General features: G+C 32.8%; 1 protein-coding gene across 1 annotated transcript in view; it reads left to right on the top strand.

Moving 5' to 3' along the window:
• Positions 1–23,001, top strand: part of TBC1D32 (TBC1 domain family member 32) — a 208,319-nt gene that overhangs the window by 9,070 nt on the left and 176,248 nt on the right. Inside the window, exons 3-11 of the mRNA XM_012739115.3 lie at positions 1,578–1,739; positions 6,101–6,278; positions 12,434–12,502; positions 15,074–15,199; positions 17,651–17,729; positions 17,863–17,966; positions 18,061–18,122; positions 19,044–19,188; positions 21,599–21,658. Coding sequence (XP_012594569.2) covers positions 1,578–1,739; positions 6,101–6,278; positions 12,434–12,502; positions 15,074–15,199; positions 17,651–17,729; positions 17,863–17,966; positions 18,061–18,122; positions 19,044–19,188; positions 21,599–21,658 — 985 coding nt within the window. The remainder of the gene's footprint in view (positions 1–1,577; positions 1,740–6,100; positions 6,279–12,433; positions 12,503–15,073; positions 15,200–17,650; positions 17,730–17,862; positions 17,967–18,060; positions 18,123–19,043; positions 19,189–21,598; positions 21,659–23,001) is intronic.

Below are 23,001 nucleotides of genomic sequence, written 5' to 3' on the forward strand. Positions count from 1 at the left end.
AGGGAAAAGAGTAAAAGTGAAAAGACAAGAAGGCTGCTGTAGTAATCTCTATGTAAGGTGATGTGGTTTTGCGCACACTGGATCTTCGTCAAAAGGCTGAGAAGTGATAGGTGATGTGGTTTTCGTACTGATTGATAGAAATAGAAAAAAAGGAAGTGATGAAATCAAGGGATATACAGGAAACATTACAAGTGTTGGTGACTGTATGGATATGATCAAGTGGGTGGGTATGGGATACAGAAGATGGAGACATTAAAGAGCATTCTATGTTGGACGGTTTGGAAGTCTTGAAATATAATGTTAGTGCCAAAAAATGTGGTGGGTAGTTGGAAAGAGATTTGTTTTTACTCCACATTTTCTCTTCTCTCTTTTTTCTCTTCTCTCTTTTTTTCTTATAGGGGAATATAGGAAGAATAAGAGGCCATGTATAGGGGTAATTATAGCATAATGTTATTTGAAATTTGTTATAGGCATTAAATGAACAAGGAACTAACCACTAGAACAAATATTTAGAAAGGATAAGCAATTCAAACTGGCAGCAACTGATGTAGGAAATGAAGAGATAAACCCTTCCCAGTGCTTAATTTCAATCCAACAAGTATTTATAAAGTGTCTGCTATATACAAGGAATTGCAGATGATATACAGTCAAGTGGATTTACCCTTTTGTCAAGCATAGAAATCATATAAAAATCTGGGTTTAGAGGTGGTCAGGAGCCAAGCAGAGGATGTTTCAAGTTGTATACATACAAGACAGAATATTTTGAGAGCTGATAGAGAGTGATAAAGTACTTTTGGAGCTTAGAAGAGAAAAACATTATTAGGAAAGACTTTATCAGAATGTAGCATTTTAGCTTGCAGGAGATAATTTAGCTGAAGGAGTGGTAGTGAAACACACTAAATGGGTAACATAATATTATCAAAGATATTGGAAATAGAAAACATGGGGAGCTGGGCAATGTGTGAGGGTAGTAATAGGACATAAATCTGGTAAAATAAATTGGGATCTAAAAGGGCTTTAAATGTCAACGGCAAAATGTATCTTAAATTTACTAATAATGCTAGTCATAGACAATAACTGTTTAGATAGAAATTAGGTAAGTTACCACTTTCAAAATGTGCACCAAACTTATGATAGAACTCACCTTTTTCCTATTTATTTTTTCATAATTACTATATTTCAGTCTGGTTTTCCTCATAAGCTTGAATAACTTGGAAAATCTTTAACAGCTGATTTCCCTACCCTTAAACATCACATATTAAAGATTGGAATATAAAAAAGAAATGTGAAGAAACTTCTAACTCTTTAAAGTTTGGGCTGCCCCTGAAATTTGCTTTTCCCTACCATGGTAATTTTTAAATGATAATATTTGCCATGTGTCTTAGAAAAATAAAAAGGCAAAGCAAAACTGTAGATTAGCTTAAGGATTTGTGATGAATGACTCATTTAATCCTAGTTTAAGGTAAGAGATCTTAGATATGTTACAAATCTTTCTGTGCTCACATTTTTTTGTGGATATGGTTAGTAAGTAAGCTCATGATATTTACTGCATTTATTTTTTAAAATATTTGTTTCAGCTATGAATTTGTGAAATACCTTAGACAGCATATATGTAATACGTTGGGGGCTATGATTGAAGAAGAAATGGAAAAATACACATCTGATCAGAATCAGGTTGAGGAATCTGGCTATGACACGGTTGTACAGCATGTTACTAAAAGAACTCAGGAATCTAAAGAGTGAGTATGTCTACAAAAATATTTTAAAGTAATTTTTCTTTCCACAGAACTTCTTGATGGCATCCCTAATTCATGCCCCCAGCAGTCTGTTTCCCTCATAGCAGGCAGAATGATTCCTTAAAACAATAAGTCAGATCACAACACCCTTCCACTCAAAACTCTCCAAAGGCTTCCCATCTCACTCACAGTAAAATCCAAAGTTCTTTTTGTGTCCAGACAAGGCCCACTGTGAGCCTTCTCCTCTCCCTTCTGCCTCATTTCTTACCATATTCCCTATCACACTGCGCCAGCCATGTTGATCTTGCTTGCTCTTTCCTAAACAAGTCAAGCAAGGCCCTCCCTGAGGGATTTGTACTCCCATTGCTTCTGCTACCTAGAATGCTCTTTTCCTAATATTTGTGTAACTTGTTCCTTCACTTTTTTGGGGTCTTAATTTAATGTCTTCTTATCACTGAGGCCTTGCCTGACCTCTCTGTGTAAAACAATAACTTTTCCCTGTTTCTTTCTCTTTCTTACTTTGCTTTATCTTTCTTCTTAGATCCTTTGCCACTGATTAATAAGGATAATATGTTTGCTTATTTTCTACTTGTTTTCAATGTCTTCTTGCTAGAATGAAACTATACAAATATATTAATAGATAATATTGTCTTTTTTTCTATTTCTGTATCGTAATGTCTAGAAAATTCCTGGTATATATTAGGTGCCTAATTGGTATTTGTTGAATGAATTAATGAAAGTGTCTCTTGCCAATATAACCAATTTTATGTTATGGATGTTTGAAATAATTTTGGCTTTAGCAATAAATTATGTTCTCTTTTCTTTTCTCTTACCAGTCATACTCTGAACACATTTAATGAATAACTACTCTATGTCAGGTGTTAGATTTGGGGGCTATAAAGATGAGTAAGATGTCTTCTACTGTCCAATAATCTATAGCATAATGGAGACTTGATGCTGAAATAGAAACTTGAAATAGTTTCCAAACAGTATGATAAGTGACATGATGTGGGATGAGAGTAGTGGAGGCAGGCCCGTGAGGAGATCAGCTGCTTTTTTTTTTTACAGAGTCAAGTCCCTAAGATAGGGGTCACCACAAAGGATAAGGAAATTGATAGGCAACAGAGAGAAATAAAAGAATACACAGAGACTAAGGTATAGTTTATATATATATATATATAGATATAGATATAGATAGATAGATATAGATATAAAGATTAGATATAACACAGCAGGAGGTTTTTAGGAGACTGGCGGATCTTTACAACTGCCAGCAATATGGTTAGATTTATACAGGTTTTTATAATCACAGACATCAATTACCAGTTGTCAGGGTAACATATTTGCATATTAGGGAATGTAGTTGCTAGGGGATACAGGTAGTGGGTTAGGGTCAAAAGTCTTTTTAAGGGGCTTTTAATCTATCTAGAGGAACAAAGCCTTTTAGGGGCTAACTTTTAAAGAGGTAGTAGTTGTCAATTAACAAAGGTAAAACAAAAGAGGTATAGTGACTCTGTATATTGTTTTGATTAGTTATGGTGGACTTAAAGGTAGACACACAGGAGAGAACAGGAAGCCCATCTCTAATAAAACAGGTTGTTTATAACCACTGGGGTGCTTTTTTGGGCAAAGTGCACTCATTGTCTCTGGCTCCCATCCTGTGGGCCACGTTTGTCTTGTCTTGTCTTTAAGACACAGGGAAGCTCACAGATTTTGAGATACTGGGAAGAAGCTTTTTTGGAAAATATTCCTACCAGAGATTTGAGAGCTCTCCCATGATAGCAGCCTTTCATAAGTGAACCATTGAGTCCACACATTCCTTTAGGGCAGAACCCTGCAAACTCATGTTTCTGTCTTTAACATAGTAATATTGGGTTATACAATAAAATGATGGTCTTATGAGCCACATCTCATTAGTTTCTCAATCATATTTTTCCAACAACATGATATATGCAAAAGGCCACATGAAAATATACAGGAAGAATATATTAGCTATGCATTAAACAGCTATAACAAAATGACACCAAAATCTCAAATAAGTCTTTTTTTTTCTCTTTTATATAACAGTTAAGAAATATATGAATACAGGGTGGGTAGGTAAATCTGCTCAATGAGTTCATCCAGGGACCCAGGTTCCCATTATTTTGTTATCCATCATTTATGTCCTAGGTCAGGGGCTCACAAACGTTTTTCTGTAAAAGGTTGTACAATAAATATTTTAGGCTTTGGCAACTGTTTTCATATGAAAACAGCCATGGATGATACATAAATGAAACAATGTACATGTGTTCCAATAAAAATTTATTTACAAAAACAGGTGATAGGTCCATTTATTTGGTCCATAGGATATATTTTGCCAACCCAGGGCCTAGGGGATTGCCTTCATATGACTTTGATCTGTGAGACTGAAGCAACCATACTAATTATACAACTGTGTTTCAACCTGTCCAAAGGAAGAGAGAATGAAGGGCAAAATTCTGTATTCACTCACTTTGCACTGGCTGAAGCATTGTCATGTGCTCACTTCTATCTGCAACAGAGATTTGGAAATTTAATACTTGTCTGATAACCATGTACCATAGTAAAAACTTCAGGGAGGGGTTACTGAGGGCAATTAACAAACTCTCTTACAAAGGCCCTTCAACCTAGTCTGATAGTAGTTATGGAAGACTAAAAGGGGTAAATTAGCTATTTATGAGCTCAGTTTTTATTAAATTAATTTTAACTCTGCAGAACTTTAGGATGTTGATGCTAGAAATTGCCTTAGAAATAATTTGTTCTAAGCCCCTCATTTAATAGACAATTAAGTGGCTTGTGCAGAGTAGTACAATTGTTTGATATTGGACATCAGTGAGGAGCCTGTTTTTCTGTAGCTGCCTTATTAGTGTATGTTGCCCTGTAAGAATTGCTGTAGTGTTCTTTTTACAGTTACTTCTCTTCTGACCCCTTGATTTTCACTATAAATTCCTAAGGGCAGAAATTGTGTTCCATAACAGGTCTGACCTTTAACCCTTTAACAGTGTTCTCCATATATATTGTTAATTGCTTGCCTACTTTTCTGGCCTGATAGAGGATGTGGAACAATATAGTTTCTGCTTGATTTAGTGCTTTAAAAAATATGTCTATTCACTACAGAGGTCATGAGGCTGAAAATTGGCCAGCTGAATGGAAGCTGAGTAGATACCACGGACATTAGGGAGCCACTTAGGTGCCTGAGCAGTGGGAAAACATGACAACTCTCACTTTTTATAAAATATTTTTTTAAGAGACAAGTTCTTTCTCTGTTGTCCAGGCTGGAGTGCAGTGGCACAATCATAGCTTACTGCAGCCTCTAACTCATGGGCCCAAGTGATCCTCCTGCCACAGCCTTCCAAGTATCTGGGATGATAGGCATGAGTCACTGTGCCCAGCATGTATATCTCATTTTATAGTTGGGGAAATTGAGAGTTATTTACTATGACAGAGCTGGTGGGTAGAGTAGTTAGGATTCTAATTCAGATTCTCTGATTCCAAATTTAGTATTCATTCATTATGTTTTAAAAATCTTTATGCCTTTTCTGTTTTAAATATAGAAATTTCAGTGGTCTAGGTCATGTATTCCTCATTTGTAAAGAGCTGGATTACATTATATTTATGGTTCTTTTCTAACTCTAAAATTCTATTCTTAGAGCTTTTGGGGATCTCAGTCTAGTATTTATATGGATGCTTGAGAATGTGAACTTAAAAAAATGGAGAAATTTGTTATAAGTTATTTTTGAGATTTTTAGACCTATAGAACCAAAAGAGATTTTAGATGTTACCCAGTTCAAACTTTTAACAATTTCAGGAATCCCTTTCCTAACATTCTGATCGTGGGTTCTCTAGCCTCTTGTTTGAAAGGACTCACTGAGAGCTTAATTCTTAGATCTGGAAGGAAGTATAAAGAAAGAGATAAAAATAAAACGAGATTAAAGTGAAGTATAAAATAGCTTGGGGTTATAATATTAACAGTTAACTTTGCTGCTAGCAACTGGAACCTATATAATTGAAACATCATGCCTTAGATTTTTAAGATTATACTGACTTGGTCCATATAACCATGAAAAAACTCAGGAAATAACAAACTTTCTGGATTCCCTATTAACATATATATATATGTAAATATAAATATATAGTAATATAAATATATATATATTTCTATCTTGTTAATTCTGTTGTACTATTTTTCTTTAAGAAAAATTGACTTAGTTTTTTCTCTTTAGCATTGTGTTCTTAAAGTGGCTTTCCTTCTTATAGAAAAAATAATCAGATAATTTAACATAATTGGCTGTTTTAATTTCTGCTAGTAAGAAATTTCTCTTATTAAGATTATTTTGAATTTAAAGGTACAAAGAAATGATACATTCCCTGAAGAGCACTATGATTGTTGTGGTGGACTCTATGATTAACAGGTTTGAGGAAGATGAGATACAAAGTCAAGAGAGACAGAAAAAAATACAAAAGGAGAAAAGCAGTAGTTATTGCACAGACAATTGCTCTGATAGTGATTCATCATTCAATCAGGTGTGTTGTTTGCTTTTGCATTTATGTTTTGAAATGGTGTTTAATAATCACTAGCTTTTACAAATTTTCTTAGCCATATTTTTTCTGCCTTTTAATTTTAAGATTCAGAAGAAAAATAAATAATAAAAAACTCCATGAAGTAATATCTTACCAAATTATATGTTCAGTGAATAATTACATTGTATCTGAGACAGTTCTTAATGAGATAAATTAATGTATTTTAGAATTTTTAAAAAAATAGTGTTAAAGCAAATCTGTGTAAGCTCTAGTTAAAATATCTTATTCCCAATTAATCCTTTTTTTTTTTTTGAGACAGTCTTGTGTTGCCCAGGCTAGAGTGCAGTGGCATCATCAAAGCTCACTGCAACCTCAAACTTCTGGCTCTTACTCATTTGATGAACCACCTACATATATTGAAATTGAAGCATAAGAAAAAATTGGAACATTGTTAATTTGTTGTTAAGAAGTACAAGTATTCAGATCTATAATAAATAGGATTGATTGAGTAACTGGAAGTTGAGGTTACTAATTTCCAGATAGTAAATTATTTCTAGTCATTAGATCATAGATTTTTGAAGAAATTCAAAGCTGGGCATGTGGCTCACACCTGTAATCCTAGCACTCTGGGAGGCCGAGTTGAGTGGCTAGTTTGAGCTCAGGAGTTCAAGACCAGCTTGAGCAAGAGTGAGACCCTGTCTCTACTAAAAAATAGAAAGAAATTAGCTGGCCAACTGAAAATGTATATAGAAAAAAATTAGCCAGGCATGGTGGTGCATGCCTGTAGTCCCAGCTACTTGGGAGGCTGAGGCAGTAGCATTGCTTGAGCCCAGGAGTTTAAGGTTTCTGTCAGCTAGGCTGACACCATAGCACTCTAGCCTGGGCAACACAGTGAGACTCTGTCTCAAAAAAAAAAAAAAAAAAAATAGATTTTTATTATTCTCAATATAGCATTTTTACAGAAAAGTGCCAAAGATTTTCTTTTTAAGTCAAAACAATTAAAACATCTAGGAAATTAAGAAAAACTTAGCATTTAAAAATGTTTTTAAAACCTTATGTTTTTGTTTTGCAATAATAACTTTGTTTTTTACAGTTTAATGAAAGATGAGAGCATAGTTTAAAATGTTTTAGATGTGCTACAATTTGAAACAGCCATTCTACATGAAGCTAATTCATTTTGAATCTTGAGACAAACCAGGTGAAATAATCTCTGGTTCTACCACTGATGAACTTGGACCTTGGTTTCTTAAACTCTGTTTACTTAAGTTTTCTTATGTGTGTAGTGGAGATAGCGCTTACCTTATAGGGTGCTTTGTGAATTTAATGATTTTTTTTTCTTTTTTTGTTTCTTTTTTGATGAATTTAATGATTTAACTAACATCTAAAGTATTTTGAACAGTACCTGGCACATATGAAGCATTTACATAGTGTGTGTTGTCATTATTGTTGTTAGCATTGAGTGAGGTTTCTTTTTTTTTTTTTGTCAAGAATAGTAAATAAATCATTGTACAGTTATACATATTAAAAGCTGAAGCATTATTAAGTTCAATATTTATGTATTTCCTTTTATTTCTCATAGCAGTACTGTTTGAACAACACTAATAGCTCTATTTGGTTGCATATTTAATGGTTTATATAGTTGAAATTGCTAGAGTAAATTAATTTTGAGGATGATTTTTAAAAAATAAAGTGTATTAATTGGATAATATGAATATTTTTCAGTATATGTTGTAATAAAGTAATTAAATATGATATCGCTATAAAAATTACAGAATGTGTTCTGTTTATAATCTTTAGGTAACCTGCATCTGCCAGAAATGTATCCCAAATCTTATTTTAGCACATAAAGACCTTTCATTCAGATTGATATGGTCATATCAAAGGACCAAATACATCTTAGACTATCAACTTGTTCCATTTCTTTCTCTTTTCCCCTTTCAGTTTGCTCAGTTATTATTTGCTTAGTTTACACTTTGACAAATGTAAATTTAAGATATTTAAAATTTTTTTTTCATTTATCTCACAGTTTCTAGTAAATGTTTTTTTAAAAACTTTCCTTTTGGCAATAGCTACATATATTGATATCATCACTTGTGTTATCACCAACAGATCTGTATGTCGTGCCTTATAAACCAAGTCAGCAGAAATTGCTTCTATCCTCAGGAATTTTTAATCTAAGTAATATTTAGAACAACTGAAAATCTAACAAATATGTATTCAGGTGAACACATTATCCACATGCTCTAGTTAAATAAATTATTGTAGTTAGTTGCTATAGCAATTTATGTTCATTCATGACAAATAACACTATTAAAAGGAGACTGTAATGGGCATTTATTGAAACCTTAAAATCTGTACCCCCATAATATGCTGAAATAAAAAAAAAAAGGAGACTGTAGCATAGATAGCCTTCAAGACAGATATTAAACAAATTCTGATGTCTACTGTAATAATAATTATAAAAATTATTTCATTGTTTAACATTTTTAAACAGAAGTTTGTACTATGTTTAGGAAGACAATTAAAGGAATCTTTTATAGGGTGTTGAGTAAGTAGATTTAGGATACTCCAACTAGATAACAATTAAAGGTTATGCTTTTCTTTTTTAGTGGCAAAGAGGGAAAAAAGTTATTCTTTTCTAATATGTATCATAACCTAGGACGAAAGACAAATATGGAATTGATGGACTTCAACTCTGGATGTACACTCATCTGATATGTATTGGGCATCTGCTGTGTATAATATCTTGTTAGGTACTGCAAAAGTGCAAAGATTAATCAGATATGCACTATTTTCTCAAGGAGCTTAATTATAATAGGAAAGAGGTAGGATAGGTACATGAATAACAAAGTACATAAGTAACAATGTTGTGAAATAGAAATGATATGTTTTGAGAATCCCAAAGAGGAGCCCTTATCATTAAGAATATCAAAGGGCTATAGAGGAAAGTGTTTTTGATAAGGGAATGGACAAAAACTCTGAACCAGCAAAGAAGATGACATATATGGGAACCTTTGTATAGTTTATTTATGTGGTGAAGAGTTAGAAAAAAGAGTTGGGGGAGCAGTGTAGATTAGGGCCAGAGTATGGAGTGAGGGTAAGAATTATGTTTTAATTATTATTTATAGCTCCTGGTTGTAAAATCATAGTGCCTGATACATAGTAGGTGCCTGGCACATATTATGTGCAGAATAAATATTTAAGGAATAAAGTAATGCATTCAAAAGCTAAATTGGATTGTGTTATGTAGGCAAAAGAAGATTATTTTAGGTTTTTGAATAGAGAAATGTGTTTCAGGGAGATTTACCTGACAGTTGTATGCAGAAGGGGGGGAAGTGGATGTAGGGAGACAAGCTAGAAAGCTAACATGGTAGTTGAAGTAAGAATTAATGAAGATTGAAATTTGAGGTAGATCTCCATTCATATTGTTGGGCAAGGCAAAGACATAAAATGTAACCAAAATGTTTGTACCCTCATAATATCCTGAAATAATAAAAAAAAAAGTAATGAAGTAATGAGGATCCAAACTTAAGAAGCTTGGTAGGAATAAATATGAATGGACTGACATGAGAATTATTACAGAGATAGAATCATTAAACTTGACTATTGACAGTGTTTTGGAGGGGGTGGCACAAATGGCAGTAGAGTCAGCTAGTAGGTCTAGCTGTGGTTTCAAACCAAGATGGCTAGAGGATGATGGTGTCATAAACCATGCCTGGGATTGGAGTGGAAGGTTAGGTGTGGAGAATAATATGGTAAATTCAGGTTTTTAGTCATACTGAGTTTGAGATGCCAATAAGGTATGCCACTGGTATAACAAGAAGTTGAAAATGCAGGATTTACTTGGTAGAAAGGTTAGTGTTAGGGATAACACAGTGTGAGTCATCTGTGCAGAGATTTTGTGCTGAGTTTTAAGTGATAAAAAGTCAGCCATACAAAGCTCTGGGGTAGGAGCACTGCCAGCTGGAGGCTATGGTAAACGTTCTTAGGCTAGAGTGGGCATGACATCTTCCAGGGTTGGAAAGAAGGCAGTGTACCTGGAGCCTAGATAGCGGGGTGATATATGAGAGAGAGAAACTGAGTAAAGTGGGAAGTCTTTTGAGGGTTTCTGTAAGGGGGTAAAGGGATTTGGTTTCTAACTTTGAGAAGCTCTGACTGATATTCAAGAATGGATAGTGGGGCAAGTTGAAATGAGAGTGGAAGCAGGAAGACCAGTTAAGGTAAATTGAAGTATTCCAGATTAGAGCGAATGGGGCCTTGGACTAGGGTTTTAGCAGGGAAGTAGTAATGAGTAGTTGGATGTAATAAATTTGAAACTTGGGGATTGTCTTGCAGGACTTAATAATGGACTGAATTGTAGGAAAAGAGAAAGTGAGGAGTCAACATTGACTTCTGTTTTTGACTTAACCTCAATGGATCATAGTGCCCTATACCAAGATGAAAGTCTGAGGGAGGAGCAGATTTAGAAAAAATGCTCAACATCTCTAATCATCAGGGAAATGCAAATCAAAATCACAATGAGATATCACTTAACTCCAGTGAGAATGGCCTTCATCAAAAAGTCCCCAAAAAACAAATGCTGGTGTGGATGCAGAGAGAGGAACACTCCTACACTGCTGGTGGAACTGCAAACTAGTTCAACCTCTGTGGAAAGCAATATGGAGATACCTCAAAGAGATACAAGTAGATCTACCATTTGATCCAGCAATTCCACTACTGAGCATCTACCCAAAAGATCAAAAGTCACTTTATGAAAAAGACACCTTCACTCGAATGTTTATAGCAGCACAATTCACAATTGCAAAGCTGTGGAAACAACCCAAGTGCCCATCAGTTCATGAGCAGACTAATAAAATGTGCTTTAAGAAACAATGATGATATAGCACCTCTTGTGTTTTCCTGGATAGAGCTGGAACCCATTCTACTAAATGAAGTATCTCAAGAATGGAAAAACAAGCACCACATGTACTCACCAGCAAATTGGTATTAACGAATCAACACCTCAGTGGACATATAGGAATAACATTTATTGGGTGTTGGGCAGGTGGGAGAAGGGAGGAGGGGATGGGTATATACAAACACAATGAGTGAGATGTGCAACGTTTGGGGGATGGTCACGCTTGAAGCTCTGACTCGGGGGAGTGGGGATATGGGCAATATACATAACCTTAACACTGTACCCCCATAATATGCTAAAATAAAAAAAAATCAGAAATTCTATTTTGGGCAGGTTAGAGATGCCCAATACATCCAAATGGAATGTTGAGAGGTTAATTAGATATATAACTCTAGAGATCAAGTGACTGAATAAATTTATGTGTTATCATGATATATCTAAAGTCAAGGAACTCGATGAGAACACCTCAGGGAAGAGTATAGTGAAGAGAAGAGGGTCTCTAATATGGATGAGAATGTGAATTCTGATAGCTATGTAACTTGAAGCAGTTATTTAACCTCTTTGGTTTTCATGTCTTTCAATTGCACAGAGTCATTGTGAGTTGAAATAGTATAGGGCTTGTTTCGCAGTAGATACTCAGTAAATGGCAGCTATTTTTGTAATCTTTGTTATTTTTAGATGATTTTTTAGATGTTATGCATATTTAAATTGCCTTTGGTGGGGGAAAAAGACCCTTTCTTTTCCAAAATAGCTTCTGGCCTACCTACTATAAACTTTTTTTCTAGATGGAGGTTTTTACTTCTGGAACGTTTTCTCTAAAAAACTATGAAGAATGCTAAGGAAAAGTACAGGAAAAAAAGGGATCAAAAAAGATGAAGCATCACTGTAGCTATACCTAGGGTACAAAAACAAGTAAAATTGTTTTTGTTGTTTGTTTTATCTTTCTGTTTCATTCATCTCATATTTCTGGGTACATAATTTTTTGGCTTTATGTCTTTTGAGTCTTATAATGTTCTACACATTCCAATTGCTCAGCAAATAATAATAGTTTCATATACATGAAGGTAAACTGTTTTACTGGGATATTCAGTTCCCATTTAAAAGTCTTGGGGAAAAAAAATCCCAAGCACTGCCAAATCAAAATAGATCATCTTCTCTTGTCCAGAATATGTTGTGTGCTTGGAATTATATTAGAAATAATTTATAGCAATACTTCTAAAAGCCTTGTAAATAAGTGAATGCTCTGTCAATTGTGTTACAGAGTTACAAATTTTGTCAAGGAAAATTACAATTGATTTTAGAGCAGTTGGATCCTGGGCAACCTAAAGAGGTAAGTTAAAAGGATAGCTGTCAAGTTCAGTTGGCTATCATATATTTATAATGTATTGGATTGCAATCAGTAGCAGCTGGGATGTTTCTCTTGAGGTTAAGCCTTTGTTATTATGGGCAATCCTAGACTGAGATCCCTGGTAAACTCAGTCTTGAAATGAAAGGTCACAGTGTAAAGGAGGCTTTCCTTAGAGAATTGTCATGGTTTATAAGAGGAAATTTTTATTTCTAGCTTCAATTTCAAGGGATAAAGTTATGAGCAATTGTCCTTAAAACTGTTTCTTCATTGTTCGTTTTATGCAATGTTTTAGTGCTTTCTTAGGAAAAAAAGATTTTTTTAATTCTTTTTTTCTGCTTCTAGAAAATGTGAGCAACTTTAACAAAATTATTTCTAATAGAATAAAAATTGTATATATTTATGTACAATTTGTTTTGAAATATATACAGTGTGAAATGGCTGACTTGAGCTAATTAACATATGTATTACCTCATATGCTTATTATTTTTGTGGTGAGAACACTTAAAATCTACTTTCTTAGTAATTTTTAGGAATACAATACATTATTATTAACATAGTCACCAGGTTATACAATAGAACAACTTATTCCACCTATCTAACTGAAATTTTGTATCCTTTAACCAATATCTCCCATATGAGCAGCTTTGACAATTTGTTCATTTATTAGGAAAAGTATTTTTAAATGAGCAATTGTATTGAATTTTGTCTGTTTATATTTTAAAATATTGTACAAATTACTGTTAACGAAATCTTAATTTTATCTGAAAGTCAGTCTGAAATAGAAAATATGATAGACCATTTGGTCTCAATTTTTGAAATTATTTTTTTCAAACTTTCATTTTAAATTAAATGAATAGTTTAATTTCCCACTGAAATTTTCTAAAAAATCGCAAGAATATTTTTTTCTTTTCAGCATTTTGCCTTCTGATTTATTTTCTGGGTTTATAACATGTTTTAAAAGCTATTAAAATGAAATGTGACTTTATATGATAAAAATCCTATTGTCTTCAGTTTAAATGGATTATTTGGAAATCTATACTTATTCAGAAACCTTTATTCTGCTTCTGCAAGTAGTAAATTCGTAATGGGATTTTGTCCTAAAAATGAAACGAGAAGGAAAAAGTACTTAACATTGTAAATGAACTCATAATTTTTAAAACTCTCCCCATGTTCCCTCATTGCCTATCACAAAGTTATATTTTAGGAGCTCTTTCATATGAATATACAGGCATTTTCAAATATATCCTATCGTTTTCATGTTACGGTTGGCACCCTTATTCAGAGTGTGAGTCAGGTGGTTGTTGAGATCTTGGCTCCTGTTGCCTCCTCTGATGCCTCACCTTTTCAGTCCCTAGTTTTCAATTGGGAAATGGCCAGATTTTGAGGACTAGGCTGGGATCAGTGTGATACCGTGTTTCCCCCAAAATAAGACAGAGTCTTATATTTATTTTTCCTAAAGATGACACCGTAGGGCTTATTTTCAGGGGATGTGTTATTTCTTTTAAGCATGGCACAACAATCTACATTTATTCAAATATAGTTAAGTTGTCTTCTGGAACATCATCATAACTCTCCAAACCCCGAATGCATCCTGAATTTCTTGCCACTCTATTTCCTTTAGAACCATTGGGCCCAATCTTTCATGTCGAGCAATAGACCTCTCGTGGGGCAGATGAGAAGGGCTGCTTCTTTACTGCTCCGCGAGGAAATGCATGGTTGTGCAGATACGCTGCATAGCCACGCCCATCACTAGGTCTTATTTTCTGGTTAGGGCTTATATTGCACAAATGCTTAGAAATCCTGCTAGGGCTTATTTTATGGGTAGGCCTTATTTTCGGGGAAACCCGATATTCACTTGTAGGAAGTTGAGTGGAAAAGAAACAGCTTTACTCCATTAATCATTGGAGCAGAGCTATTCTTCACTACTTTCCCTCAAGTCATACTGTTTTGAGTGAATTCTGATTAGATTTTGAGGAGACTGATTAAGAAGTACAGAAATTCAGTTTTGTATCCCACTGCTGAATGACTTTTTTCTTCTACGTCAGTAGTTAGAAGGTCAGAAAATATAGCAGAAAAAGCGGGTTCAAACTAATTGTTTTGTGAGAATTGTTCATATATCTTGAAATGGGAATGCTTCACCGGGTCATATCTGGAAATTAAAGCCCTCAAACTATAGGACTGCCTATGGGGGCCTACTAGAATGTGGAATGTCTGTAGGACAAGGACATTGGAAAATGTTGATTGCCTTGATGATTCTGATTCAACCACCATCCTTCCTTCTATTCCACTTAGACATGAGACCTAGGATCTCCTATTATATTTAGTGTTTTAATTTTTGCTTTACACAAAACAGCAACCTATTTTTTTCTCTGTTCAGCACTTAGTTTAAAAATGAATTTTCAAGAGTTGTTTTATAAAAGGGCATCTGATAAATGGCTCCTTATAACAGTTATCCAGACTCTGCCTTTCAATAGTTTGTTAAATATTGTTTTGGAGAACCTGTATTATTCTAGTGCCTGAGTATTAATAAAAATCTTTGTTAAAAAATTATAGGTGAGATATGAAGCCTTGCAAACGTTATGTTCAGCTCCTCCATCTGATGTCCTGAACTGTGAAAACTGGACCACTCTCTGTGAAAAACTGACAGTGTCTCTTTCAGATCCTGATCCTGTGTTTAGTGTAAGGAAATGGTTATATAAATTTTAAAAATAATTTCTGTCTTCTAACTATTCTAGAAATAAAATATTCTAGAAATAAAGTATTTTTTAATAGTAGCTCAAATATTTATAAAACTTAAGTTTTACCTTTTGGCTTGTCAGAATTTTTTTAAAAGGAATTACTATTTCATTATTAGATTCAAAGTATGGTCAATACACTTCATTGCCAAATAACATACTGTTACCTCGTGCATTTTGTTTTATTTTATAAAGGGATATCCAAAATTTTTGTCATAGTTTTTGAGTTAAAAATATTTTAAAAGAATTCATAATACATGGCATTTGAACTTAAAAATGACGAATTAAGATTTATTCAAAAGGGTTCATAAGGATTTTGCTCATACATTTAAATATTTAGAGATAACTGCTTATGAGAGAGGCTAGAAAACTGTAAAGTTAAGAGTTTAGAAAATAATTTGAGATGAATCAAAGCAAATAAAGAAAATTTCTAAAATTGTAAAATTATGAAGTTGAATATAATTTCTGTAAAGTTGCTTTGCATATTACTTTTCAGGAACAGTTATTATATGATGAAAATTAAGCTTATATTAACAAGTGGAAATAATTCTATAGATAGTGTCTGTGATGTGAATGAAAAAAAAAACCTAACTGTATCCAAGCATCACATTTAAAATAGAAATCGGCTTTTTTAAGATTTTGAGAGTCTTTTTTTCCTAATTGATGTCAGTGAAAAAATTTTTGCTTTAAAATTGAAATAGTGTTTTGTACAGACTTTAGGCATTAGAACAATAGTTACGTTTTGATTTTTGTTCTGTAAGTATGTGTTGAATACTTACAGTGTGCATCATTCTAGTTTAGATGTGGGGAACATATCAGCAACAAGACAGAAAAAAAGTCTTTGCCCTCATGGAACTTAGATTTTAGTAGAAGACAAGAGTAAACAAATAGTTATAGGAAAAATATAAGATATCCCAATACATTTGTCTGTTTAAAAATCACACACTATCATCAAGGAAGATATAATTATACTGGTACACAGAAATGGTTTGAGAAACAGTATTTGTTATTCTTAACAAGGGGAAGAAGGTGTTTCTCATAGTTGGATGCAGTTCAACCTTATTAACACCAGAGGGTATTGTAGACTTCTGTACAAACTCAGTGATCCAAGAACTGGAAAGGGGATAAAAGATATTTTAGGGTCCCCTTTAATATTTCAAGGCTGTCTAACAAGAAATGCAATTGTAAATTTTCCTGTATTTTTCCCCTTACATAACAAAGACAACCTAGTTGCTCAATAGATTTCTTTTATTTTAGAAATTATGTTAATAACTTTATAAAATAGCTATGTTCTTAATGGGTCAGTATTTAGCCATTATAGATTATTATGCAGCAAAGGGCAGTTTTATTAAGCTAGTAAAATTGGAAAATTGGAAGCAATTGTTATAGGGGAGAAATGGTAATAGAATCAGTCATTTTGAAGTAGAAAACAAGGCATGAATTTCTTTTCATTTTCAATTTGTTCTTGATCCAAATTATTTTTGAGTTTGATTCTCTTTCTTCTCCTGCACTAAAGGACTCTTACATGTAACTGAGTGAAGCCTATAGTGGCTGAAAAGTGTGACAGATATTTATCAATTGCTGCAGCTATAAAAATAGACTTCCCTAAGTAATTAATATCCTGTGTTCAAGTAGGAATTTCTTGGGGTTATTAGAAGATATCTTTAGTCATTTGGGGAACTATTTCTTGTAAGCAGTTTATGCTAAGTGATTTAAGCAGGATTATGAATTTTTTTCTGCAAGTTAGAAACTTTAAGGCAATTTTGTTTTAATTTAATGGAAAGTTTGATTTCACTATTAGGATTAATATCAGGATTTAATATCTTATGACAATATTAAAGTTGGTATAATTAAGATGATAATAGCTACCATTTTTAAAGTATCTACTAGTGACAGGCAGTATTCTAACTACATGTTACTTCATTTGTTTCATTTACTTTGTAATAGTTTCCACTTTGGGTTTTAATAATGTAATTTTTTTTAAATATGTGTATTTTTCTTGGGAATAGGAAAAATTATTAGAAAGAATCCTAAATGTCTAATTACTACAACTACCCATGTAAGCAATTTAAAAAGACAAATCTTGAATTTGGAAGTGTGTGTTTTTTAAAAAAGTTAGTACTGCCTAGTTCCCTTACGTTGTACCTTCTATCAAACCTCTCCTCTGCCCCCTCCTGGCCAATATCAGTACCTATTATTATCAGATTTTGGTCGATTTTATTTTTTGCTGACCAACATAAGAATGTGCCCTTTTTAAAATAAGCATTCCTGTGTAGGTTTCTGAATGGTTTATTTTTAAGTGTTTATTTTATTATCTGGGATTTTACTATGTGAAAAATATTTCATCTCCTCTAGTAAGAATCTTATATGCAGATCTTCTGTCTCATTTCCTTAGGACCGGATTTTAAAATTCTATGCACAGACATTTACACTTTCACCGTTACACATGACCAAGGAAATTTATACAAGCTTAGGTATGTTTATTAAATAATTTTAAGTGCTTTTTCTTTCTGTATATACTTAAGAAAAATGGTAAAGAAATAGCTTTTCAGAAAGCACTATAAGTGAATGGTATAAAACTTTTGTGTTTTTACCTTTTCTTTTCAGCAAAATATTTGGAGTTATACTTTCTTTCTAGAGAAAATCGTATTCCTACTCTTTCTGCTGGTGTAGACATAACTAATCCTAATGTGATCCGCTTACTTAAAAAGGTATTCATTTGCGAGACTATGCTTTTATTTTTTTAAAGTAGTTTTATATTTAAGAACGCTAATTTTGTGAGAACTGTTTTATACTGCTTTGTAGGTTCGTCTTCTAAATGAATATCAGAAAGAGGCTCCATCTTTCTGGATTCGTCACCCAGAGAAGTAAGTCCTCTAACTTAGGGCAACATAAAACAAAGGAGTGTTGCTGTACCACAAACATTTCCAAATGAAAGAATATAGACAATCTTAATTGACTTACACTATTGGGAAAAGATTAACAAAGTTTAATTGTTTTTAAGATTGTCATGTTTTATACTTAGCTAAATGAATGGCTCTATACAAGTACCGTTTTATACTATTATCACAACAAAGTAAAAGAGGATGTTGTAGCCTTAGGTTGGTCTTTACTGCTTTGGACAGGTTCCTTAAATGTTCTTTAAGCTTTTTCCTTTCAGCTCTAAAATTTTTAATAAGGTTGTAAGAGCATCTGTGAGTCAAAAAAGGAAAGTTAAATTTGGAGATCCAGTGTTGAAGGAGAAAGAACATAAGTGTTTTTTTGGTTTTTGTTTTGAAACAGTCTTACTTTGCTGCCCAGGCTAGAGTGCTGTGGCATCAGCCTAGCTCACAGCAACCTCAAACTCCTGGGCTCAAGCAATCCTTCTGCCTCAGTCTCCCAAGTAGCTGGGACTACAGGCTTGCACCACCATGCCTGGCTAATTTTTTTCTATATATTTTTAGTTGGCCAATTAATTTCTTTCTATTTTTAGTAGAGATGGGGTCTCGCTCTTGCTCAGGCTGGTTTTGAACTCCTGACCTTGAACAATCTGCCCGCCTCGGCTTCCCAGAGTGATAGGATTACAGCCGTGAGCAACTGTGTCCGGCCAGAACATAAGTTTTTAAGCAGAGAAATTGAGTGTAAATCCCACCTTTGCCATTTACTGAAATATAAAAAAAATTGTTTCTGAAGATTATGTTACTTTATCATTCTATAAACGTAATGCACATCATATATATATATATATATTTATATATATATATAGCATTTGCTTTCTTCTAAAATCATGTTTTTCTCCAAACTTTAAGGTATATGGAAGAAATTGTGGAGAGTACTTTGTCCTTATTATCAGTTAAACATAATCAAAGCCATCATGTCTCACAAAAGATTTTAGATCCGATCTACTTTTTTGCATTAGTTGATACCAAGGCTGTGTGGTTCAAAAAGTGGATGGTAAGGAAAAATAGAATGGTTTTATACCTTTCAGTGCATTGCTATATTATTTTAAAGAATAACTAATGTTTGAGTGTTTAATGTGTGCTAAGTTCTAATTGCTTTTACAGGTGTTAGCTCATTTAATTCTTTACAAATTTATGAGGTAGGTGGTATTAATAACTCATTTTTTCTATGTAATAATTGAGGCATAGAGAAGTTAACTTGCCCAAGATTGCTTATCTAGGAAGTGGCAGAGACCAAATAGAATTTTAAATGATAATTCATTTGAATCTATTTAATAAGCTGAATGACCTATCCAAATCTTATTTATTTATTTTTTTTTAGTTTAAAAGCTTCAAAAATTTTAGGCATATGTGGTAGATCATAAGGATTCAATACTCATTTTTCTTTGATTAGGAGATATGTTTGAAAGTATTTCTTCATTTGCCTCCCTCCTGAACCTGAAGTTTGGGGAACTGTGTTTAATGCCTAAATCTGGCAATTTCCTATGGAGCTCACCACTGTCCTGGAACTGAAGCTAGTATTAAGAGTAGAGAGATCTTTATACTGTTATCTCCTTCACTGTCTGTTGAATAAGACAGGTCTGTGTTTAGCAGTAGTAGCAACACAGCTGGCTTTTGTGTTCTCATCTTTTTCTCCCTCAATCTGTGTAGTAGGCACCTAGGTACTATATTTGTTGCAGGGGGGGAGGAGGGAAGAGCTGGGGCATATTAATTTACTGCTCAGGACAGTTGGGATGTTATCTAGCTGATGGCACTTTTTGCCTTTTGCTATCTGAACTGTATGATAAATGCCAAAATAAGCAGAACACAATTCTGTCTCCAGTATTTACCCTTACCTGGCCTATACAGTATGTGTTTGATAAATGTTTGCTGAATTTAATTAAATTAACATGAACCCTTTGTTCTTCACATCTGACACTTTAAAATTTTTTCCTGATTCTTAAATTATATCATTATTAGAAAAAACTAAAATATGTAAAAGCTCAAATACTAAATTTTTCTAATTATGCAATAGAGGGATAACTATTAAGATCTTGTTTTATGTAGATATTAATATATTTATTATATATACTTATTTATCTGTTTAGGTTATTTTTAATAATGAAATCATATTCTAACTTTGTAATTAACTTTTCACTTAACATTTTTATTGCTAGTAGTTGATTCTTAAGAGAATGAAGCAGAAAATTATTAAAAATCGGATCCTTAAGCTCTAATATTTATGAAAGTTTATCACATCCTCCTATACTATTTTTGTCTAAGGATGGGGTTGGCAAATTTGTATAAAGAGCCAGACAGTAAATATTTTAGGCTATATAGTCTCTGTTGCAGCTTTCAACCCAACTATTATAGCTCTAGACCATCCATAGAGAACATGTAAATGATTGGGCTTGACTGTGTTCCGGTGAAATTTTAGTTATGAAATCAGGTGGTAGTCTGAATTTGGTCTGAGGGCTGGAATTTGCTGACCTTTTCTAAGGGATAAATTATGAGATTCCTTTTCGGAACATTCAGATCAATATTAAAAATAATTTAGTAGTACATCAACATATTTTTCTTTAGTAAGCTGAAAAAAGGATTGATAGTTTTTGAAAGCATTTTAAACTACAAGGGCTAAAAGATGCAGGGTTTTGATTAACCTCTAGTTAACCAAAATGCCATATAATTAATGTTTAATTAAAAAACTTCTCAGAATGTTGATAGTTTTTAACTGGGTAGTATTCTGTTTAATATTTTTATCGTTATTAAATAAAGTGCAGAAAGTATATTTTGAACTAATTTTATCTTACATAATTTAACTAAATGACATATATAGTTTTTCTTGCTTTTGTACAATGCTGTGTATTTATATGTTTTAAATCCATCTATATTAGATTCTAAGGAGGAAATTAAAACTTTTTTGGCACTTCGAATCATTTTTCAATCTGATTGGCAGAAAATGATTAGGATACTGTTCCTTCAGAGCATTTCAACCTTGGCAGATTTCTGCACATGCAGGCAGTATAGTATCCTCTTCAGTATAAGTTGTGATTTTTTTTTTTTTACCACTTGGGTATCTTTTTTTTTTAGGTTCTATTATACACTAATAGTCAAGTATGCTTTTTTGGTGGTGATTTTAAAATAGCTTATCATGGAGATGTACACAGTTGATAGATAGAATGTTTGTTTTTTCTACTGGTTTGTCACTAAATGATTTGTAAGTTTTTCGATATTATTTGTATTCTTGTGATTGCTATAGCCCCAATCCAAGTGTACATAGAAAAACCTGTTTGGCATTGATTTATAATAATTTAAACCTAAGTTATTGTGTGATTTATGATGTTATTGGAAATAATACAGGGAAAATAGATTTAAATGGCATAGCTTGAATATTAAGTTAAATATCATTTTCTTCTTAATTTTAGCATGCATATTATAGCAGAACTGCAGTACTAAGACTTCTTGAAAAGAAATATAAGTCTCTGGTAAGTCTATACATCTCTTTTTATGTTGAGAAATAATATCACAAAAAGATATGATGTAATAACTTGAATATGCCAAGTTGAGTGGTGATAATTAATATTGAATAATGAAGCAGTTGTCTTTTATGTGACCTAAACTACCATCGTATGAAACATAAAAGGATAAAAGTAGAGACTTAAAATGTAGTCAGGATAACAATTAGGAAATATATAAGTACCTAGTAAATTGAACTGCTATAAATAACAAGCCTAGTTTGAGAGAAGCCGTATTTTAAGTATTATGTAATTTGATTCAGATCAGTTATTAATAAAGTAATTACTTATATAAAATATAGAAGTAATTCTTCTATATAGAAATAATTCTTCTATAAATGACTTCTATAAACTATACTCATGTTTATGAGTGAAAGTTACTTGAGAAAATTTCAGAATGATAAATGTTTTTGCATTAGTAAAAATTGGATATACCAAATATAAACTAGTACGGCAAAATATATTACCTAAATTATCTACATGTATTATTAGAATAACGTCTAAGGGTACTGAAAGGAATTAAAAAGAAATCACATCTAATAAATAATAATTGACAGCATGAAAAAGATGAAAGTTATTAAAATACTTAAAAATTGTATAACTTTGGGTCAATAATAGTATATGTAGTTAGGATGAACCTTGAGCTTAGAAGTCAGGTGAAGGAAAGATTCCTGGAATTGTCGGTTTTGGGTAAGTGCAGTAGAGCATAAAGTGAAAAAAGGAGAACAGTAATTGTTTTGTGTTTGAGAATTAAGAGAATTAAGCAGCAGAAATAGTGATATTGAGTAATAGGATGAGAATATATTAGTAGAGGTAAAAGCGTGCTTAAAAATTCTTAGAGAAATGAATTGAAATAAGGTCTTTCGACATCTCATTTCTCTTCCATTCCCACTTTAAATGAAAATTTGTTGTTGCTATATGAGCATAGACTGATCTTGTTAGAATAAAGAAAGAAAAACCACAGAACAGGATGGTGTTTTCCCCATGGTTTATGCGCAGATAATAACTCACTGTTGCTATCACAGAGGCCCCAGTGGAAGTATTTCAAATATAGAAATATAGTTTCTTATAGATTAAATTTCAAAATTTGTTGTTTGAAAAGTCAACTATACCTTAATCAGTTTTTAGCCTGCAGATGGGACTACTTTATTATAAATCACTTTAATATTTTATCAACTTAGTCAAGTATTTTTTCATGTATGTAATGGGTCAAACATTCTAGAGATTTCAACTGAAACCTCATTTTGTGCATTATGTGAGTGATGTATGTATGTACTGATGGCTCTGTCTTTACTACAATGCAATGTATTCAT

Source organism: Microcebus murinus, chromosome 5 (assembly GCF_040939455.1).
Source record: "Microcebus murinus isolate Inina chromosome 5, M.murinus_Inina_mat1.0, whole genome shotgun sequence".
Classification (NCBI taxonomy): domain Eukaryota; kingdom Metazoa; phylum Chordata; class Mammalia; order Primates; family Cheirogaleidae; genus Microcebus; species Microcebus murinus.